Source organism: Hyla sarda, chromosome 2 (genome assembly GCF_029499605.1).
Source record: "Hyla sarda isolate aHylSar1 chromosome 2, aHylSar1.hap1, whole genome shotgun sequence".
Classification (NCBI taxonomy): Eukaryota; Metazoa; Chordata; class Amphibia; order Anura; family Hylidae; genus Hyla; species Hyla sarda.
Genome location: NC_079190.1, coordinates 173,033,552 through 173,056,794, shown reverse-complemented (window position 1 = coordinate 173,056,794; position 23,243 = coordinate 173,033,552). Strand labels below are relative to the sequence as shown.

At 44.1% G+C, this 23,243-nt stretch overlaps 2 protein-coding genes across 2 annotated transcripts in view; one reads left to right on the top strand and one right to left on the bottom strand.

Moving 5' to 3' along the window:
• Positions 1 to 1,884: 1,884 nt before the first annotated feature.
• On the bottom strand, positions 1,885 to 5,156 carry PDCD6IP (programmed cell death 6 interacting protein). Its single transcript, XM_056555747.1, has one exon. It carries the CDS (start codon positions 4,938 to 4,940, stop codon positions 2,328 to 2,330), a length of 2,613 nt encoding a protein of 870 aa, XP_056411722.1. The 5' UTR covers positions 4,941 to 5,156; the 3' UTR covers positions 1,885 to 2,327.
• Positions 5,157 to 5,352: 196 nt separating this feature from the next.
• Positions 5,353 to 23,243, top strand: part of RAB20 (RAB20, member RAS oncogene family) — a 42,441-nt gene continuing 24,550 nt past the window's right edge. The window contains exon 1 of the mRNA XM_056555748.1: positions 5,353 to 5,571. Within this exon, the coding sequence (XP_056411723.1) occupies positions 5,397 to 5,571 (175 nt within the window). The 5' untranslated portion in view covers positions 5,353 to 5,396. The remainder of the gene's footprint in view (positions 5,572 to 23,243) is intronic.

The window sequence follows — 23,243 nt, the reverse complement described above, 5'->3', positions numbered from 1 at the left end:
GGGCAGGAAATGTTTTCTATGAGGATCTGCTCCTGCTCTGGACAGTTCCTGAAACGGACAGAGGCGTCAGCAGAGAGCAATGTGGTCAGACTGGAAAGAGCTATAATCACTTTCTCTGTAGTAAACAGCAGCTAATAAGTACTGGAAGTATTAAATAGAAGTGATTTACAAATCTTTAACTTTCTGGCACCAGTTGATTTGAAAACATTTGTTTTTCACCAGAGTACCCCTTTAAATCCCAGCTAGCCCTTTGAAGGCAGTAAACCCTGTGAATCTCCAGCTGCTGCAAACACATACTTGGCATGGCCAAACAGCAGAAATCTGGGAGTTGTAGTTTTACAACAACTGGAGAGTGCACAGGTTGGAGATGGTTGCTGGGGAGTTAAGCACTTATACTGTCTTGTTCTCCTGATCAGTGGGGGTTTAAAGGGGTACTCCAGTGAAAACCTTTTTTCTTTTAAATCAACTGGTGGCAGAAAGTTAAACATATTTGTAAATTACTTCTATTAAAAAATCTTAATCCTTCCTGTACTTATTAGCTGCTGAATACTACAGAGGAAATTCTTTTCTTTTTGGAATTCTCTCTGATGACATCACGAGCACAGTTCTCTCTGCAGACGTTATTATAATAATAATGCTTTATTTATTGTTGTCCTTAGTGGGATTTGAACCCAAGTCCCCAGCACTGCAAGGCAGCAGTGCTACCCACTGAGCCACCATGCTGCCCTTAGCATACATCTGCTATGCATGGTTGCTAAAATGGACAGAGATGTCAGCAGAGAGCACTGTGCTCATGATGTCATCAGTGTTCAGATATCAGATGTCATCAGATAAGATGTCTCACCACAGGGGTCCTTCCGCTGGGGACCCCCGCAATCTTGTTATTGCCACCCACCTGTTTGAGCTGCATGCCGCGGTGGCAGCTCACAAACAGCCGGGTGGTGACCACGGGGCTGGAGTATCGTGACGTCATGACTCCGCTACCGTGTGATGTCACCCCCGCTATGCAAGTCTATGGGAGGGGGCGTGACGGCCGTCACGCCCCCTCCCATAGACTTGCATAGCGGGTGTTGGGGGTGACGTCACACGGGGGCAGAGTCTTGACATCACGATACTTTGGCACTGTGGTCGCCACCCGGCTGTTTATGAGTTGGCACCGCAGCATGCAGCTCAAACAGATGGGTGGCAATAACAAGATTGCGGGGGTCCCCAGCGGCGAGACATCTTATCCCCTATCCTTTGGATAGGGGATAAGATGTCTCAGGGCCAAAGTACCCCTTTAAGCACGAAGACCATAACCAATAGAAACTTTTGACATGTCCCTGACATGTCAAAAGTTCATTTAAAATCTCAGGGACATTTTATTAAAACTACTAAAATACATTTAGTCTTTCACCAAAATAATTGTATAAAGTCATATGCATGCAAGAATACTTGGCATAAATGTTAAAAAAAATTCCAGCAGCTTATCTGACCCCAAGATGACTGATAAGTGGGCACGTTGCGGTGAGGTAAAGTTACATACATATTCTGAAAGCGTATACTGTGAATGTCACTGGATTTTACACTGGAATTCATCTAGACCCTTAAGTAGTCATGGAAACTTATAGAACCTATAATAAAAATAGGCGACGTCATGGAAAGAATTTACTTGTACTAATACTAGCTACATTCTGTCGGCAGGTACACACCTTTTTTCAGAACAAGAAATACACCATTCAAAAATCACAAAAAAAAATGACTAGTACTGTTCTAAACTAATACTAAAACACTAGTACTGAACTAATACTAAAGTATTTATCAAGTACGAAACCAAGCGATAACAAATGTGATCTTTATACCCGGGAAGCCCTTTTTGTTCTGGGCACCTTTTGGTCTAAACACCTTAAACCAATGTTCTGAACCAATAATGTGCTTTTATACATTTATTTTCATTATGATGATTTACAAGGCTTTTGATTAATAGACAAAATAGCATACAATAACTAAATGTAAAGAAATAGGAGTAAAAATAGAGAAAGAAAAATAGAGAACTAACAACCAAAATCTTATATATGAAAGAGCATAGTGTTACCAGAGATATCTGCACATTACCAAAAAAAATCTCTGTATTGGAGCTCAAGGTCTTTTTTTTGTCATCAGGCAAAACTAGGAGTCACTTCAATCTGATCACGTCTCAGCTGAAAACAGGCAGGCAGAAATGGCTTAGTGTAACCAGAAGTTTAGCTCAAACAGTTCCTACAACTCAAGGCGGGAATTAGGGACTGGGACATATTATACAGTGCACTTACTGCCACTGAAAGTTACTTCTTCAGTTTTCTACACACCTATTGCTGAGGTGGGAAATAAGGTGGCTGTGGCAATGGAAAACCAGATGGCTGCGTTGGGTAAGGTGCCTGACCAGCTTGTGGCTGGTATAGGTAGGGAGGCATGGTTTGGCCATACATATATGGATTATAGCCAACAGGCATGGGCATTCCATAATAACCTGTGTATCCTGGGTAGGTTGGGAATGGAGGACCCTGTGCCTGTGATGGAAAAGTGCCAGGCTGTGTGGGTGCTGAAGCAGCACCACCTGCTAGGGCAGGGTTTACATTTTGAGCTGCACTAACAGGGGTTGGGGCACTTGCGAGGGGGACTGCTGGAGGAGGGGGACGTGGTGGGGGCTGCTTGTTGTTATAGACAGTCCTTGGAGCTGGTGTTGGAATGCTTGAAGTGCCCCCTGCAGCAGGAGCTGGGGAAGATGAAGCAGCATTCTGGTAACTTGGTACAGTAGGCATTGATGGTGCGCTGGGCTCTCTGGCAATACTCTGCTGCAAATCCTTCAGCAATTCATCTCTTTCTGTCTTCCGGGCAAAGACTATATCGCTGCATTTACCTTGGAATTTAAGCAGGATTTCGGTAAGGTCATTGTAGAACTTTGTTCCTTCTCTCAGGTTAGCTACAAGTTCAATGTAGCTGTCGTGGCCAGCAGCTAGTTTTTTCAAGACTTCTTCTCTTAGGTTGGCTTCACTGTTTGATTGTTTCATTTTTGAAAACTCTTGGTGAGAAACTTGGATTTGCCCAATGAGCTCTTCCTGCTTGTTCAGGTTCTTCTGCACTCTGTCAGTGTAGCCTCCATAGATGCGATCAAGCTCAGTCACAGACAAAGCTTCTTCATTGATGGCTCCATCTTTTGCCAGAGCAGTGAGAAATTTGGTTGTCATGTCAAAATTAACAGATTTTATGTCGTTCTCAAGTTGCTCTCTCTCTTTCTTTACCTCATCCAGCAGGGCCAACAGGGACTTCAAAGTGACAACAACATCGCTGCCCTGCATGGTCTTGGCAGGGTTGGCAGAAGGAATGGATGCATTGAGATCAGCTTCTCCCTTACATAAGATTGCAATGGCTTCACGCTGAGACTGATATCGCTCTTTCACAACAGCATCTGCTGAAACCGCTTTATCCAGAATATTGCGCAGGTTGGCGCCCTCACTCCTCAGGGGTTTGTACAGTTCAATAGAAGGGGTTCTTTGCCATCTTTCTTTGAACTTTGACTTCAGCTCATTGTCTGTTGCCTCTTCCTCATCCAGAAACTTGAGCGATGCCTCCAGAATTTCTTTGTTTCGCAGGAGGAGTTCTGGAAGGTCTCTGATTAGTTGGTCAATTGTCTGGATACCACCTTGCTCAATGACAGCTTTAGATTTTTGCAAAATAGACTGAGGTATGCTGTCTCCGGAAACATCTTCTATGGCAGCAGGAAGATTTAGAGAAGCAAGGACACCATTACATAAGGTGGTGGCATCTCGCATCCTGGCAATGGTGCCATTGATCAGTTCAGCCTTCCTCTGGTTATAGACACTCATTGACTGCTGCACGGCCAGGGGCACCATTTTCTCAAACAGGTCAGTATACTTCTGGCTCAGGGGCACCGAGATGGGGGAGGGCTTCACAAGAGGAGCTTTTCCGATAGGATCAAGGTCTTTCAGGTCCGGGACTCTGTCATGGTAAATGAAGTCGTTGTCTTTCTTGGCGGCGGTTAGTGCCCGGTTGACTTTGTCAGATAGATCCTTGACGCTAACATACTCGTCGTACCTGGACGTGACGGTTTTTACCAGTTCGGAGGCATGCTGTAACCTGCTAATCTCCTCTCCAAACTTCTTCTGCTGCTTGGCCAGCACTGACTGGTGGTACTCAGCATGGGCCTGCATGATGCAGTGCTTGGCAGCCAGCACTGGGAACACTTCCTTGGGCAGGGCATCTTTATACTGGCACTGCTTGAGGGCATCTCCATAGAAGTCAGCGGCTTGGTTGGCCAGCTTGGCTATAATGGCATCCTTCATCTTGTCTCTGGTGGCTTTGAGAAAGAAGACCTCCTGGGCCTGGGCCAGCATGATGAGGCTGAGGGTGCCCACCGTGTCGGGGGAGATGTCCACAGTGGGGTCCCGGTTGAGGGAGGAGAGCACGGTGTCTTTGATGTGGGAGAAGGCCCCGCTGGCCAGCTGGTAGTAGCGGGAGGCGGCCTTCAGGGCCTCGTCGTTGTCCAGGTTCTGCTCGGAGGCGATCTGGCTGGCCAGGGCCCCGATGTTGAAGAGCACGCAGGTCTTCTCGTAGCCCAGGCTGGGCAGGCTGAGCTTCACCGAGCCGCCGAACAGGGAGCCCTTATCGAAGGCATCCTTCCAGGTGAAGGTAAGGCACAGCTGGCCCTCGGAGAACGGGAACTTGGGCTCTATGGAGCAGAGCTGGTCGTAGTAGCGGAGCACGGTCTCCAGCGAGCTCTCGTGCTTGTCGAGCGGCCTACCCACCGCGCTCCGCCGCAGCTTGTTCAGCTCGTCCACCGCTCGGCAGTACTCCGCCTGCTCGTCCCCGGACGGGTACGTGTTCTGGATGAACTTGGAGAGCGGCTTCACCAGGTCAACCTCCGAGGTCTTCTTCAGGGGAACCGAGATGAAGGCGGCCATGACTGCACCGCGTCCTGCTGGATCACCGGGGGCGACGCTAATGTGAGCGGCGGGAGCGTCCTCTCTCCCAGTATCGTCCGCTGCTTCCGGGTGCCGCCTCCCTGGCTGCTCGGTCACACGGCCGGGTGAGTCACCTGAAAGAGAGTGCACTGTCACTTCCTGCTGCCTGGCGTGTCATGGCCCATAGACGGCACCTGTCATGTCAGCCGGAGACAAGATGTCAGGGAGCGGAGTCAGGCTCAGCCTGCAGGAGGAGGAGGCTGAGGAGGGGCCGCCCGGCCGGGGAGAGGGGGAGGGCGCTACTTCCGTAACTCTGCCCTGTTTGTGCCAAGTTTGCAAAAGTTCTGTGCACAGCTGACTGGCAGCACCTGAGCCCCGCTATGTGCCGGATGATGCCCCTCAGCCCCGGCCTAGGCCACTAGAAGACCATCTCCCTGCCCCGTCCCAGCTGGCATCATGATGAAGAAACCTGACCTGAAGGTGGTGCTTCTAGGGGACATGAATGTGGGCAAGACGTCCCTGCTGCACCGCTATATGGAGAAGAAGTTCCAGGACACAGTCAGCACGGTGGGGGGCGCCTTCTACCTCAAGCAGTGGGGCCCCTATAACATCTCCATCTGGGATACCGCAGGTAATACCAGGGTACTGTCTGAACAGGGGCCACATAAAAGGATAGTGGGGATGTGGAGGCCCTCAGCTGCAGAGCACTCTACTAGAGATGTTTGGGGTGATCTACATTGGGGCACATAACCTCTACCATCAGGGATACAGCAGGTAATGCCGGGGTACTGTCTAAACAGGGGCCACATAAAAGGATAGTGGGGATGTGGAGGCCCTCAGCTGCAGGGTGATCTACATTGGGGTACAGAACCTCTACCATCAGGGATACAGCAGGTAATACCAGGGTACTGTCTGAACAGGGGCCACATAAAAGGATAGTGGGGATGTGGAGGCCCTCAGCTGCAGAGCACTCTACTAAAGATGTTTGGGGTGATCTACATTGGGGCACATAACCTCTACCATCAGGGATACCGCAGGTAATGCCGGGGTACTGTCTGAACAGGGGCCACATAAAAGGATAGTGGGGATGTGGAGGCCCTCAGCTGCAGAGCACTCTACTAGAGATGTTTGGGGTGATCTACATTGGGGTACAGAACCTCTACCATCAGGGATACAGCAGGTAATACCAGGGTACTGTCTGAACAGGGGCCACATAAAAGGATAGTGGGGATGTGGAGGCCCTCAGCTGCAGAGCACTCTACTAAAGATGTTTGGGGTGATCTACATTGGGGTACAGAACCTCTACCATCAGGGATACAGCAGGTAATACCAGGGTACTGTCTGAACAGGGGCCACATAAAAGGATAGTGGGGATGTGGAGGCCCTCAGCTGCAGAGCACTCTACTAGAGATGTTTGGGGTGATCTACATTGGGGTACAGAACCTCTACCATCAGGGATACAGCAGGTAATGCCGGGGTACTGTCTGAACAGGGGCCACATAAAGGGATAGTGGGGATGTGGAGGCCCTCAGCTGCAGAGCACTCTACTAGAGATGTTTGGGGTGATCTACATTGGGGTACAGAACCTCTACCATCAGGGATACAGCAGGTAATACCGGGGTACTGTCTGAACAGGGGCCACATAAAAGGATAGTGGGGATGTGGAGGCCCTCAGCTGCAGAGCACTCTACTAGAGATGTTTAGGGTGATCTACATTGGGGTACATAACATCTACCATCAGGGGTACCACAGACCACAGGTAATGCCGGGGGCTGCAGTCATAAAGGAGTTCTCTAGCTAGATGTGAGGGAGGGATCTACCAGAGATGTGGATGGTGGTCATAAAGCAGTGTATATGTTGGTCTACACCACGGTCCCATAACATCTTCTGGAATATTGCAGGTAATGTAAGGGGGCTGCAGCCAAAAAAGGGTCTCTCTGAGTCAGTGTTTCCCAACCAGGGTGCCTCCAGCTGTTGAAAAACTACAACTCCCAGCATGCCTGGACAGCCAATAAAGGGTTTCTTTGAGTCAGTGTTTCCCAACCAGGGTGCCTCCAGCTGTTGCAAAACAACAAATCCCAGCATGCCTGGACAGCCTTTGGCTGTCCGGGCATTCTGGGAGTTGTAGTTTTTCAACAGCTGAAGGCACCCTGGTTGGGAAACACTGACTCAAAGAGACCCTTTATTGGCTGTCCAAGCATGCTGGGAGTTGTAGTTTTTCAACAGCTGGAGGCACCCTGGTTGGGAAACACTGCTCTGAGTAAATGAAAGGATAGTGTGCATGTTGTGGCCTTCAGATGCAGGGAGTGGCTGTCCGGGCTTGCTGGGAGTTGTAGTTTTGCAACAGCTGGAGGCACCTTGGTTGGGAAACACTGCTTTGAGTAAATGAAAGGATAAAGTGCATGTTGTGGCCTTCAGATGCAGAGGAGTCTAAAAGAGATTAGTGATGAGCGGCATTGCCCATATTCGAATTTGCGATATTTGCCGAATATATAGACGAATATTCGTCCTATATTCGCGAATTTCGCGTATTCCTTATATTCTAAGAAGAAAACAGTGAGGGGGGGGGGCAACTTTACTATTGGTTGCTAGGGATGTTGCTGATAACCTCTGACAAGTGTACTTGCATCATTCTAATTGGCCCACAAGTGAAAAGAAGGAATATGCAAATATTCACATATGCGGAAAAACTAATATTCTCAATTTTGAATATATTTTGAATATATTCGCAATATTCGCCAATTTGCAATATTCATGATAAAAATTCTAAAATGCAACTATTCGCGCCCAACACTACTAGAGATATACACTTCTGAGCTCCCAGACCTGACATCATGTACTGTATGCCTTTTTATTATAAGGTCCTGTGTATGTCCCCAATATCGGCACTTCAGGACTAAGTAGTAGTGTGGGGAGTATTACATGGGGGTGATCTATGCGAAGTGTTAAATTGGGTTCATCATATTAGGGGTTCGTGCATATCGCTGTACAGGGCCCCCTCGTCTCCATGTGTGTATGATTCTGTACAAGTCATCCGCCATATGGAGGTACATTTGCCGCTCATACTGCTTTATTACAGCCGCCTATAAACCTGGAGCCTTCTTATGGCTCTTACTATTGGGCGCAAACTACAGTGTATTAGGAGGGCTCAGAGCTGACATGCTGTTTGGAGCAGCACTGGGTTCCAAAGGGCACTTTACTATAATGAGACATTATGAGAATGTCAGGAATGAAGGACTACAAACAGTTGTTGTTAGTGGTCCCATGTGCTGCATAGTTCTCATGTCTTCTTTGCTTTTCTATGACTGGTTGCCCATTTTTGGCATTCTCTTAAAGGGTAGCTCCCACCATCCTATATATTTTTTTTTCTGTCCCTGCCTATTGCCCATCTATCCCTAACCCCCTTCCTGCTTTAAATTTTTCTTTTTACTATATTAAAAATAACTTTTTGTCACTGATCCCTGCTGGGGCCGACACTTTCACCCTTAGTTCATCTACACGGGGTGCCTCCAGCTGTTTCACCACTACAACTCCCAGCATGCCCTGACATCTATTGGCTGTCAGGGTATGCTGGGAGTTGTAGTGGGGAAAAAGCTGGAGGCACCCTGTTTAGATGAACTATAAGTTAGTGCCATGCAGCGCTACCCCGTTCCCTCTGTCAGCCCCCCCCCCATACCCTTTTCACAAACCCCCGCCACCCCGCATACCCTGTTCCCTCCGTTCTGATACTTACTGATACTGCAGAGTCCAGCAGCGGGCGTGCATGGGCTGTGGCGGTGACGACATGTGCGGGAGGAGTGGCCTCCCAGCTCGTGGCCGGGGAGCCAATGTGCTCGCTCCCACCTGTCTGATTTACAGGCAGGGAGCAAGCGCAGTGTAAATGTATTAGGACCGATTGCCCGGCCGCAATCGGTCCGAATTCAGGCGTGAGGCAACACCGTGCTGCAGCCGGCCACTAGGAGGGAGACCCCTAGTGGACGGTTTTCAAATGTAAAATGCACCCAGAAAATTAAAAAATAAATAATAAAAATATATTACAAATATGTTGTAGTACATAAGTACTACAACATATTAAAAAATAAAGTTGGTGACAGTGCCCATTTAAATAAGGTTAGGGATTTTGTAGTGTCTTCAGAGGCGTGACATAACCTCACAGTGATGCCCTGCTGAAAGTGCAACCAGTGATAGTGATCGATGCCATCCAGCTGGTTTGGGTTGGGGTCGTGGTAAGTCGCATCATGACCATATTTACTATAAGTTGCAATGTAGCAGCACACACTGGGATCTTATGTTTCATGGCCACAAGATGCCATGCCTTTTAGCGCTAGCCTAAGGCCTCTTAAAGGGGTACTCCTGTGGAAAACATTTTTTTTTTCTTTAAAACTAATGCTAGAAAGTTAAACAGATTTGTAAATTACTTCTATTAAAAAATCTTAGTCCTTCCAGTACTTATTAGCTGCTAAATTATTTTCTTTTTGTAACATAGAGCTCTCTGCTGACATCATGAGCACAGTGCTCTCTGCTGACATCTCTGTCCATTTTAGGAACCGTCCAGAGCAGCATATGTTTGCTATGGGGAACTTTCTCCTACTCTGGACAGTTCTTAAGAGATGTCAGCAGAGAGCACTGTGTTCAAAAAGAAAATAATTTCCTCTGTAGCATACTGCAGCTGATAAGTACTGGAAGGATTAAGATTTTTAAATAGAAGTAATTTACAAATCTCACACAATAAAGAAAAAAGAACAGAAGGAGAGCAACTCTGTATAATGGTGGTACCAGTATTAGTGGTCTGCGGCAGTTGTCAGGGTCCAGTTACTCCGTAATACCTGCGGGGTGCATGCGACTAGATAAAGTATCAATATATAACAATAAAAGAATGCAGCATTCACTCACCGCAACAACGGCTTCAACGTTCCCGGCTGGAGGGGATCGCGGGTCAGCGTCTTCAGGACTTCCGGAGCGCTCAGAGGCTACAACCGGTTTGTTTCGCGCGCAGCAGCGCGCGAAACAAACCGGTTGTAGCCTCTGAGTGCTCCTGAAGATGCCGACCTGCGATCCCCTCCAGCCGGGAACGTTGATGCTGTTGTTGCGGTGAGTGAATGCTGCATTCTTTTATTGTTATATAATTTACAAATCTGTTTAACTTTCTGGCACCAGTTGATTTAAAAAAATAAATAAATAAATAATAAGTTTTCCACCGGAGTATCCCTTTAACGAAAACCCCAATTGTATGTGCTGACATTTGTAGTTATGTAATACTCCATGTCAGATACAGCTCTCTGGAAATATTTTAGTCTTTAATTTGTTTTGTTAGGCGTGTTTTCCCCCTGTTCAGATTACATGCTGTTGAATGCAAATATATAACAATTTGTTAAAAATGTTTTCCTCTCTGTTACCTGACCCGTCCCCTACCCATCCCTTACTGTGTTTTTAAATAGATTTTTTCTAGAATGATCTCTGGTCACATGGGCTGTACAGCTATATTCATAAAGAATAAGGCACAGATTTATTAATATATCCAAGACAAAAATTGTCTGAAAAATTGTCCATAACAACCAATCACGGCTCTGCTTTCATATCTTACCGAACTTTAAAATGAAGACTGAGCTGTGATTGGTTGTTATGGGAAAATCACTCCTGTCTTTGTCTCAGATTGATAACTCTGTATAAATATTAGTCTAAAGCACATGTATCCTACATGCTGCTCTGGTGATAAGTCACAAGACAATGTAGGTAGCTTGTGTCCAATAGCTTACCCCATGTCCATCTGCTCTAGAAATCATTACCACATGTCAAAATTCCCACTTATTGTGCAACAGAAATGAAGAAGTAGCTGGTTCAGTGTGTCAGCTCCTCTTTGGTGGAATGCATATTCATCATTTGCTTTCATGATGAATAATAAATATGTGAAATACATGTAAAAGAAGAGACCTCGGGATCATGATGTTTGCATGGGAACGGAGTGTCACATAGGGCTGCACCTGAAGCTTATTTTTTATTATTATTATTATTTGGAGAAAAGACAATAGTGGAAAAGATCATTTGTAAGTTAGATTAGGGGGGCTGGAGGTAATGAAGGGTGGAAAGGAGTTAAAGGGGTAATCCTGGTGAAAACTTTTTTTTTATTTTATTTTATTTTTTTTTAAACAACTGGTGCCAGAAAGTTAAACAGATTTGTATATTACTTCTATTAAAAAAAAATCTTAATCCTTCCAGTACTTTCTAGGGGCTGTATACTAAAGAGAAATCCAAAAAAGAAATGCATTTCCTGTGATGTCATGACCACAGTGCTCTCTGCTGACCTCTGCTGTCCATTTTAGGAACTGTCCAGAGCAGCATATGTTTGCTATGGGGATTTTCTCCTGCTCTGGACAGGTCAGCAGAGAGCACTGTGGTCAGGACATCACAGGAAATCCATTTCTTTTTTGTATTTCTCTTTAGTATACAGCCCCTAGAAAGTACTGGAAGGATTAAGATTTTTTTTTTTAATAGAAGTAATATACAAATCTGTTTAACTTTCTGGCACCAGTTGTTTAAAAAAAAAGGTTTCCACGGGAGTACCCCTTTAATAAAGGATGGGAATCAGCTCTTCTGTGTGTTTCTGTGTATGGGGTGTATTGTATTTTTGAAAGAGAGAGTTTGTGGGGTAAACCAGAATCTGAACTTTTGTAAAGGCTGAGAGAATGAATTTTTTATTATATCATTTTTTTTATCATATAAGATTTTCTTTTTTTCTTCCTTTTATAAGGTCTATTTCCCCCTCCTTGTTCCCTACATGTAGCCAGAGAGGGGGGGGGGTGGGGGGTAGCACATTCCCAGGTTGTCCATTGGTATCCTACATGCCCCCAGCAGCCAGTTTAGTAAGGCCGGGGCGCACATGACCACCGCTTCCTGAATCTACTCTCTTTAAAGGGGTATTCAAGGAAAAAACTGTTTATATATATATATATATATATATATATATATATATATATATATATATATATATAATCAACTGGCTCCAGAAAGTTAAACAGATTTGTAAATGACTTCTATTAAAAAATCTTAATCCTTTCAGTACTTATGAGCTTCTGAAGTGAAGGTTGTTCTTTTCTGTCTAAGTGCTCTCTGATGACACGTGTCTCGGGAACCGCCTAGTTTAGAAGCAAATCCCCATAGCAAACCTCTTCTAAACTGGGCGTTTCCCGAGACACGTGTCATCAGAGAGCACTTAGACAGAAAAGAACAACCTTAACTTCAGAAGCTCATAAGTACTGAAAGGATTAAGATTTTTTAATAGAAGTAATTTACAAATCTGTTTAACTTTCTCGAGCTAGTTGAGATATATATATATATATATATATATATATATATATATATATATATATATATATATAAAAAAGTTTTTTTTTTCCTGGATAACCCCTTTAACTATTGCAAGTCTGGCCTGTTGCATGGAGCCTGACTGCCGGGGACTCCCCATAGTTGCAGAAAGGGAAGATCGTGTGCACTGGACTTCACTACACAGGCTGCTGAGCCCCACGGGTGCATAAATACATAGTGATAATCGCTCTGTATACTTGAACATTTGACTGAACAACTAATCCATTATGAAATCCATGGGGGTCTGACTAACTTCATGTAAGTGAACTTAGAATCTTCACAATATATACCTCAGACGGATTCCAGAAGCATTTATTGCCCCTAGACTTATGTTGTAAAGAGGGGAAAAAACCCCAACATGCTGCCTGACAGAACCCAAAAGGACACGCTCTGAGCTTTTGTCAGTTAAATGGAAACTTACGGTAAATAGTTATGTGGCCCATGCGCCGGTAGCTTTCCTGGTGTATATTTCAAACATTATAGTTAAACAAATAGTTATACGTAACCAGGGCATAGCCCTATATATACTGTACAGAAAATACAGTGAGTTTCCAGTACCTGGTTTGGCACAATAACAGATGACACACTTCATATCTATTGGCTCGGAAAAGATGACTTCTGAGTTTGCAGTGTACATAAGTTCTGCACGTCATAGCTATAGTTTATACGCTTTCTCTGTGTTTGCAAGGCTTATTGCCTCAACTCTGTGGGAGATTTCTCAATGTTGGTGTAAGGCAGTAGGGATTTTACCCATTTGCTTGGTGTATTGTTTGCACAGTTGCTCACAATTTACTAAAAAGGAGCACAGGACTTGAAAGTGGTGTACAGTGCACCAAACACAGACGACTTTGAAAGATTTTCTACCAAAAATTGCGCAAAAAAAAAAATGCAATTGCCCCAAATTTTCCGGGACATTTAGAACATTGAAGTGATGTAAAGACAATTCTAATTTCTCCCTATGCTCGAGTCCTGCAGGAACGCACAGGAATTGGCGTTCCTTTGCTTTTTCCACAGGAGGAACGCTGTCCCTGTTACAGTAGTCCTGCAGGACCGACCTCTCCTTTCTTACCCTCCCTTCGTCTCCTCCGCCAGCCCGGACTGCTAGATGATGGAGATGTAGGACCTGTGATGATGTCACCATCACATGTTGGGGCAGAGCTTAGCTGTGGAGGAGAGGAAAGATCATGGCTGAAGGACCTGTGTGATGCTGTGGAGGAGGCGGGGATCAGCTGAAGGAGACATGTCACACCAGTAGTAAGGTAATTACATGAGGAGGAGGTTTGTTACAGTGTGTCACCCCAGCAGTAAGGAGATTACATTAGGAGGGGGTTTGTTGCAGTGTGTCACCCCAGTAGTAAGGAGATTACATGAGGAGGAGGTTTGTTACAGTGTGTCACCCCAGTAGTAAGGAGATTACATGAGGAGGAGGTTTGTTACAGTGTGTCACCCCAGTAGTAAGGAGATTACACGAGGAGGAGGTTTGTTACAGTGTATCCCCCCCAGTAGTAAGGAGATTACACGAGTAGGAAGTTTTTGTATTATCAGAATGATAACCCCTTAAAGCGCAGCTGTCACCACCATACAGGTAGGGAGGTGCAGTTACCATTGCATAGAGATGAATGTGTAGTAAATGCGGGTGCTTTTACTCACATTCGCCGCAGTTTGTAAAGGAGAATTCTTACTTTATTCTGATGGATGGGTTGGATGGGCCGGCAGATTGCCGCAGCGGCACGCCCCCTCTCCACCTCCTCTCTGCTCTTAGCATGGAGCGCTGCATGTCTATCTTGCTGATCCTGCATGATTGACGTGCAGCGCTCCATGCTAAGAGCAGAGAGGAGGTGGAGAGGGGGCGTGCCGCTGCGGGAATCTGCCGGCCCATCCGACTGTGGCCCGGCATCAGAATAAAGTAAGAATTCTCCTTTACAAACCGCGGCGAATGTGAGTAAAAGCACCCGCATTTACTACACATTCTTCTCTTTGCAATGGTAACTGCACCTCCCTACCTGTGCGGTGGTGACAGTTGCGTTTTAAGAACATTGGGGGAGATATATAAAGACCTGTGCAGAGGAAAAGTGGAGCAGTTGCCCATACCAACCAATCAGATCGCTGCTTTCATTTTCAGAGGCCTTTTAAAAAAATAAAGAAGCGATCTGATCGGTTGCTATGGGCAACTAGTCAACTTATCCTCTACACAGGTTTTAATAAATCTTCCCCCATTGGATGTAAATATACATCTTGGTGTCCTTGTACTTAAAGGGGTACTCCTCCCCTAGACATCTTATACTCTATCCAAAGGTTATGGGATAAGATGTCTGATCGTGGGCGTTCCATCGCTGGGGACCCCCGCGATCTCGGCTGTGGCACCCCGCTGTCATCACTGCACAGAGCAAACTCGCTCTGTGCGTAATGACTGGCAATACTGGGGCCGGAGTATCATGACTTCACGGGTTCATTCCTTGTGATGTCATGGCCCGTCCCCTTAATGCAAGCCTATGGGAGGGGGCATGACGGCGGAACGTGATGCCGCGAGGGGGGTGTATTAGAAGTCTTGGGGGAGTTCCCACACTTTTTTTTCCAGGACTTGACCCCCTGGTGCTGTAGCAGTACTATTAGGATATTTCTGTCCATGTGGTTCCCTAGTATATAGGGCCTGCCATCCCAGAACATAGTACTTAATGTTGTGACCATGTACACCATAAGTCTTTGGCCCTGTGACTGTACTAGGTTTACTGCACTAGCCCACATGTGCTACGACTGTCCTTTTATACAGCAACTGAAGGTAGTGTTTTCCAAACATTGGGGGAGATTTATCAAAGGATTTAGATTATTTTTTCGCCCATATAAATTTGTCGCAAAGAAAGTTGCAGTCTTAATATGTGCAACGTTTGCTTTAGAAGATTTTTAGAACATGATGCATTCTAGTCTATTTTAGACTAAGCGCTGAAAGTATGCTGAAATGTCAGACCATGCTGGAGCAGGTTTAAATACAGTCTAATAGCATCTAATACCATCTGTAGGTTAGTCTATATTGATGCGGGTAATGGACAACTTTGATAAATTTCCCCTATTGTGTCTTCAGCTCTTGCAAAACTACAACTCTCAGCATGCCCAGAAAGCCTTTGGCTGTCCGAGCCTCCTGGAAGTTGTAGCTGTGCAACCAAATTTGCATTTCCTCCTACATAATTGTTGTTTCACCAGCATCTCCTGTGCAGACCATGCCCACTTTTGTCAATAATCTACAAATTAGGCGAGCAAGCCAGTCACGAAAGTAGCGGGAGCTCTACTCGGCTCAATTTGGCAGCTCTATAGACATTGAATGGAGCAACGACAAGCCACTCTTCGCAACAAAGGAGTCCTCGCCTCATTTAGGAGATGGGAGGGTGTCCCTGCGGTTAGACCCCTCCCCCCAATGATCTGACACTTACCCTCTATCCTGTGGATAGGAGTATGATCATTTTACTTGGATAACCTATCCTTGGATAAGTGTTTAACCCCTTAACGACAATGGACGTATATGGATGTCATGGAACATTTATGTTGTGTACATAACCGCGAGCGCCGGACTGGTGCCTGCAGCAGCCAAGGACCCGCCGGTAATGGTGGACATCATCGATCGCGCTGATGTCCGCCATTAACCCCCCAGATGCCGTGATCAATACAGATCACGGCATCTGCGGCAGTGCGGCACTTAAAATGGATGAACGGTTCGCCCGCAGCGCTGCCGCAGGGATCTGAACATCCAGCATGGTGGCCGGTCCCCTCACCATCCTCCAGCCATCTACAGGGGTCTTCTGCTCTGGTCTGAGATCGAGCAGACCAGAGCAGAAGATCACTGATAACACTTATCAGTGCTATGCCCTATGCATAGCACTGAACAGTATTAGCAATCAAATGATAAATAGTCCCCTATAGAGACATAAAAAATGTAAAACATTTCCCCCAATAAAAATGTCAATCATCTCTTTTTCCCATTTTACCCCCAAATAGCATAAAACATAAAAAAAACAAAACATTTTTAGTATTGCTGCGTGTGTAAATGTCCGGACTATCAAAATATAATGTTAATTATACTGTATGGTGAACTGCTTTTCTGTCACATTTTATTCCAGAATTTTTTTTTAATAAAAAGTGATTAAAAAGTTAAATATAAGCAAAAGTGGTACCAATAAAAACTACAGATCACGGCGCAAAAAATGAGCCCTCATACCGCCCCGTATATGGAAAAAATGAGAAAGTTATAGGGGTCAAAATAGGGCAGTTTAATATTTTTTTTTTTTTTTTTTAAAGCAGTATAATTATGAAAAAGCATATAACATGGGTATCATTTTAATCTTATTGAGCCACAGAATAAAGAAAACTTGTAATTTTTACAGTAAAGTGTACAGCGTGAAAACCTTCCAAAATTTAATTAATTGTGGTTTTCTTTTCAATTTCCCAACATAAATAATATTTTTTTGATCGCGCCGTACATTTTATGGTAAAATGAGTGATGTCATTACAAAGTAAAATTGATGCAAAAAATAAGCTCTCATATGGGTCTGTGTATGAAAATATAAAAGAGTTATGATTTTTAGAAGTTAAGGAGGAAAAAAATAGGGATCGACCGATATTGATTTTTTTAGAGCCGATACCGATAGCCGATATTCCATGCATTAAATGGGCACATGACGGGGGGCTGTCATGTGCCCTCACATATAATGCCCCACTGTCATGTGCCCCTTATATATAATTCCCCCTGTCCTGTGACCCCCACATATAATGCCCCTCTGACATGTGCCCCTCACTTATAATTTACCCTTTTCTGTCCAAGTTCTGCATAATTCCCCTGTACCATAGCAGCTCTCTGTCGCCTTTCTTACACGCTGCTCTGTTCCTGCAGTGGGAGTGAGAGCCGCGGGGACGTGATCTCCGGGCGCCGGTGCGATGGTGTGATGTCATTGCGCTGGCCTGCCGTGGATGGCGGCTCTCACTCCCACTGCAAGAACGGAACAGCATGTGAGAAAGGTGAGGGAGTGGTGGAGCGGGACAGCCCCTCAACCCCTCCCATCACTGCTTCAGGGCCGGGACTGAAGTCCTGCGATTCGTGCGCCTAGTACGCACGCCTTGTTTTACTGTGCGTAGCAGCGCTGGACGCATTACCGGCAGGTTAGATGCCGATACCGATAACTTTCAAAATCGTGAATATCGGCCGATAATAACGGCCAATCCAATAATCGGTCGATCCCTAGAAAAAGCAAAATGCAAAAATAAATTTGGCCTGATCCTTAAAGGGGTACTCCGCCCCTAGACATCTTATCCCCTATCCAAGGATAGGGGATAAGGTGTCTGATCGCAGGGGTCCTGCCGCTGGGGACCCCCGCCATCTCTCCTGTAGCACCCCGAGTCATCAGCTCTCCGGAGCGAAGTTAGCTCTGTGGCTGATGACAGGGGCCGACGATTTGTGATGTCATGGCTCCGCCCCCTCATTAAGGCACGTCACTCCCCCTTTATGCAAGTTTCTTTATGCATTAATAAGTTTTGCCTCTCACTTTCATAGTAGTAGGTCATACATCATTGTCTCTGTTGTTATTCATGCATTATATGTTATAGTCATTCTGTAGTCAGGGTGTGAAATATGAGTATGCAGTGACCAAACAAAGGAGAGAAAGAGGGTGAGTAATGCTGTGGAAAAGCTTACAGTATGTATGGGGCTTGAGTATACAAACTAAAGACAATAATAACCTCAAGCATGGTCACGCGCATTACATTTTTGCTCTCGACAGTTCCTGCAAAGTGCAAGAGAGAAGTTGTATAGAATTGGTTTGACCTTGTTTTTTGGATCCATATTCCTTCCAAGTAGAATATCTCCCGAGTACAGAGCAAATGGTATTCTTTGGAGCTGTATAATACACTACAATTATACAATATACAATTACAAGTCCCTGCTATAGATCATGATTAAAATGTTTTTTTTTTGTTTGTTTGTTTCTTTACTTACACATTGTTGCTTGACTTTACTCTCCTTGTCTTAACTTTTCATCTACTGTTGCTACCTGATCATGTTGCACAGTGATAAAAAATGTATTTTCAGTTGCCATCCTTGTTGCTTCCTACTGTTTACTGGGTTGGGTTGCTTCCACAATGTACAAGACACACATTTTTGTGTAGTGTAGTTTTAAGGCTTTTGGATACAGAATAGGATTGGTTAAGAACTATACAGTATGAAAATCCTAAGGAGTTTACCTAAATATTTTTACAAGCAAAGTGAATGACATATTATACGTACAGCCAACATTATCTGTGCAGAATGTTTGATGTATGGGTATACCGTGGATTTGTAAATTTGCAGCACGCTCATTCATTTGCAGCACGCTCATAGATTTTTAATGCAGATTTCTATGCTTTCAGTTTAGCAGGGGCCAAAGCGGCAGCATTGTCTTCATATGAAACATCTGTGACTTAAAGGGGTCCTTTTAGCTGCAATTTACTTTCTAAATTGCTGACACTGTTAGCTATTATGGCAAGGAGGCACATGGGGAAGATTTTTTAAAGGCCTCGGAAAAATGAAAGAATCCATCTGATTGGTGGTGATGGGAAACTGCACCACTCTACCTCTAAACAGGTTTTGATAAATCTCCCTCGTGGTACCTTTAACATATCGGTCTATGCTTCCATAACATAGAAAAGTGCTCTTATTCTCTGGTGCAAGGAGTCAAACAGGTGTCCTGAGCCCCTCCCATCCCTGTTCCTACTTGATTGACAGTTAGCTGGAACTGAGCTCTGTTTTCTGACAATTAGTGTGCACAGTGCTGAAAAGAGAATTGAAAACAGGGCTCAGCTTCCAGATGATTGTCAGTCAAGCAGGAACTGGGATAGCAGGGGGAGCACGTTTTTACACCAGAGAATAGAAATATATTTTTCTATGTTATAGGAACCATGTGTCTCCTTACCCTAACATCTATCTAACAGTTTCAGTAGTTTGGAATATGATGTGCAGGTGATAGATTCCCTGTAAGCAGAGTTGGCAAGGGGGCCAAAATGAAGCATGTCATATATGCCAATATAGCAAACCCTCTTTGCTAGTCAAAGGATAAGTTAGAAATAGTGTAACCATATAATGTAAATGATTACCTCTGGCTGTCTTATTTTACTTTGTTTAGCATATATACTGAATATTCTCAGATATCTAATGTATTTATAAATTTTAAGTTCCTTCATGGGGTATACTTTTGGGTATACATAAAGGTATTTTGATATATACCGCAATGTAGCCATAACTTCTAATAGTGCAATTGTTTCCTTCTTGTGATTATGTCTTGTCTGCATATGTTTCTTTGAGAAATGTAACAGTATAGACTACTTTTATATCCTTGAAATTCAACATATACTGGAATAAAATAATATTCCAATCTATACTCCATATACTATAGCCCTATGGTAAGGCTTGAAAACTTTATGAATCTAGGAGCCAGCAAAAAAAAAGTTAGGAGCTAGAATGATCCATGTCATGTAACATGACTTTAACACGCAACGTGTCCTCTCATCTCTCCCTGGGTCACAGTCTTTAGTGTCCCCTCATCTCCCTGTGTGTCACAGTCATTAGTGTCCCCTTATCTCCGACTATTTCTGTCATTAGCGTCCTCTCATTTCCCTCTGTGTCTGTCATAATGGCCCCCTCCTCTTCCCCTGTGTTACATTCATTAGTGTCCCCTTATCTCCCCCTGTGTCTTCGTTATTAGTGTCCCTTCATCTTCTACAGATGTGTCAGGTATCCTCTTCATACATTTTTAAAAAAAAAGTATCCTCATCTTTATAAAAACAAAACAGTTTTACTAACATCCACCTCCGTTTCCACGCTGATCCCCCATTCTGCCTCTAATGTTCCGTATCGGATGTCTTCGGTTGACTGAACGGTATTCAGCAGGAAATGTCTACGGTATTCACTCCAGTTCTACATGACTGCCTTTTAAGTGATGAGCATCACTGCCAAGGCCGTTGATTGGCTGCGGTGGTTACCTGATGTCCATTGCTCCTGTCACACTGCAGCACAGACCGCAAACAGAATGAGCGATCAGGAACAGAGGCGGAGGTAAGTAAAGCAGTTTTTTTTTTTTAAAGTCCATGCAAGATGACAGAAAAAGTAAGACAATGGCACTCACCATCCTGTATTTTCTGGTTTATTAAATCTTCATGGTAAATGTACACGAGACACTCTGCTTCTACAAGGAGGGGTCACTAGGAGCGGGTGGAGCAGGAACGCAACAATTGTTTCGAACGCCGGAGCGTACTTTCTCAAGCGCAGCTCGTCACTCCATCAGGTGAGTATTTAAAGGGGTTATCCACCATATGGTGATTTTAGTACATACCTGGCAGACAGTAATGGACATGCTTAGGAAGGATCTGCGCTTGTCTTGGGACTAAATGGCTATGTCATGAGATTACCATAACACTGTGGCTAGCTTTTTGTGAACTTGTATTTCCTGTTTGACTTATGTTTTTTTGACTACAAATCCCACAATGCAATTTTCCTCCCTCTCACACATCAGCCACCCCACCCATTGAAACAAAAGACCTGTGGTTTTCAATCAGGGTGCCTACAGCTGTTGCATTAGTTGCAGATTGATTGCTCCACCCATTGAAGCAGACAGGCTCCCTGTCATCAGCTGACTAGTGAGTCAGGTCTCGGCCGCATTGCAAGCTGGAAAAAATCTGAGACAACAGTCATTTTGTATGCTGTTAAAAATAAATAGTGGGGTGAAAATCACAGAAGAATTGTGAGAAAACCGTCAGACACAGGTAAAGACACTATATTATGAACTACACTAACTTTACAGCCCCTGTAGCATAGTCAAATAAAAAAAAATCCTGGAATACCCCCTTAACAACTAGATCACCTGGACCAAATAGCGTCACTCCTATGCAGGAGGAGCTAGTGACGTAAAAGTACATTGCAACTGACTATAGAGAAGCAGATAGACAAACCATAAAGGATAATAAAAACAATACAGATAATGCAAACAGTATATAAATTACAGGAAAGGGCTCAAATAATTCCTATCATTCCGTCCTAGAGGACTGAGTGCTTCCAATTTCAAAATCCACCTAACTTCACAACGGAGAAGGAGATTCTGTCTATCACCTCCCCTAGGCGGAGCTTGGATTTTCTTCAGCCCTGCGAATTTCAATACATGGCCATCATTGTTATGAAAATTCTTCATCTGGGCAATTAATTTTGGGGATCCTTTGCCCGTCATTAAAGAATACAGGTGTTCCCTGACTCTTATTCTTAATTGTCTGATGGTCTTTCCAACGTAAACAAATCTGCAGGGACAGATGAGAACGTAAACTACAAATTAAGTGCGGTACGTAATTAACTGAGTCTGAACATGGACATAGCCTCCTACTCGAAACGATCTGGAGGATATGCTGCAGAAATTTCAAAAACTGCATGAGTGATTACCGTTAGGTCCCAGTTTTTTCAACCAATTATTAGGATTTTTATTTTCAATTTTCTGTTTCAATGTATCTCCTACGGTGATATTTTTCCTATATGTCACTAGCTGTTTTCGAGCAGCCACTGTCTGCAAATCAGGATCTGCTTCAATCATAAACCAGTTCTTTCGGATAACTTGATTAATAACCTTATTCATGTTGGAATTAAAAGTAAAAGTAAACCTTTTATTATCAGTAGTTAATGGATGGCTTTTTCTTTTTGCTCAATAACTGTTCTCGAGAAATTTTCTGAGCTTTTAGGTAACCTGCTTCAATTATATTAGGGGATATCCTCTCTTAATTAGCTTTTATTTTAGCTCTTGTGACTGGATTTCATATTGGTTTGTGTTATTTATTCTTTTTAGCCTTAGAAACTGTGAATAAGGGATGCTGTTTTTAGTATGGTGCTGGTGTGAGTGTAATATGGCATATTTGGACATACTCTTCCTAAATCCTTGTGTTATAAGCTCATTATTAATTACTGATATTCAAACATCCAAAAAATCTAGTTAAATCTAGTAAAAAACATATTTTCAGAATTAATTTAAATAATCCTCAAAAAGTGTTTTTTAGAGCCTTCCCATATTACAAATATGACAATATTTCCAACATAGGGATTAGTGCTGGAGAAGATGTATTTACGTGCAAGCATGGTTGAGGAACAGGTTTGCATAGGTACAAGATACCGGCGTACCCATAGCAGTGCCGGTACCAGTCCTCACCATACTTGAATATTTTGTGGGAAAGGATAAATTCAAGGGAATCACATACAAATTCTGAGAAGCCTGCCGTTTTTTCAGTGGACATAATTAATTCATGTATTGCTTGTATGCCTGCTTCGTGTGAAATCCGATGCTAGGTGATATGACTCTTGCCAGTTGATATCGGCAATGTGGCTCAATAGATCGCCTGTACCTTTAAGGTAGATGGGCATAGAGGTGAGGAGGGGATGCAACAACCAGTCAACATATTGTGACAAGGGCTCGGTCTCAGAGCCGATCCCCGCAACGATAGGACATCCCAGGGGTCGGCTCTGCGACTTGTGCACCTTAGGTAGAAAATACCATTTAGGAAAATGTGGGTGTTCGGAAAATAATCTTTCAGCTGTTTTATATGTAATGAGACATTTTTCTACTTGTCTGTGTAAGAATGATCACAAGAGCTGCTGGATACGTGGAACTGGATTGTTATTTAATAATTCATACATGCGAGAGTTACTTAGTTGACGATTCGCCTCCTGTTCTTCTTTATGTTTGTCTATCTGCTTCTCTATAGTCAATTGCAAATGTACTGTTACGTCAATAGCTCCTCCTGCATAGGAGTGACGCTATCCGGTCCAGGTGATTTAGTAGTTAAATACTAACTTGACGGAGTGACGAGTTGCGCTTGAGAAAGTACGTTCCGGCGTACGAAACAATTGTTGCGTTCCTGCTTCCCCCACTCCTAATGACGCCTCCCTGTAGAAGCAGA

Coding starts and splice junctions, on each gene's coding strand:
- PDCD6IP (XM_056555747.1), bottom strand. CDS start 4,940: ATGGCCGCCTTCATCTCGGTTCCCCTGAAGAAGACCTCGGAGGTTGAC.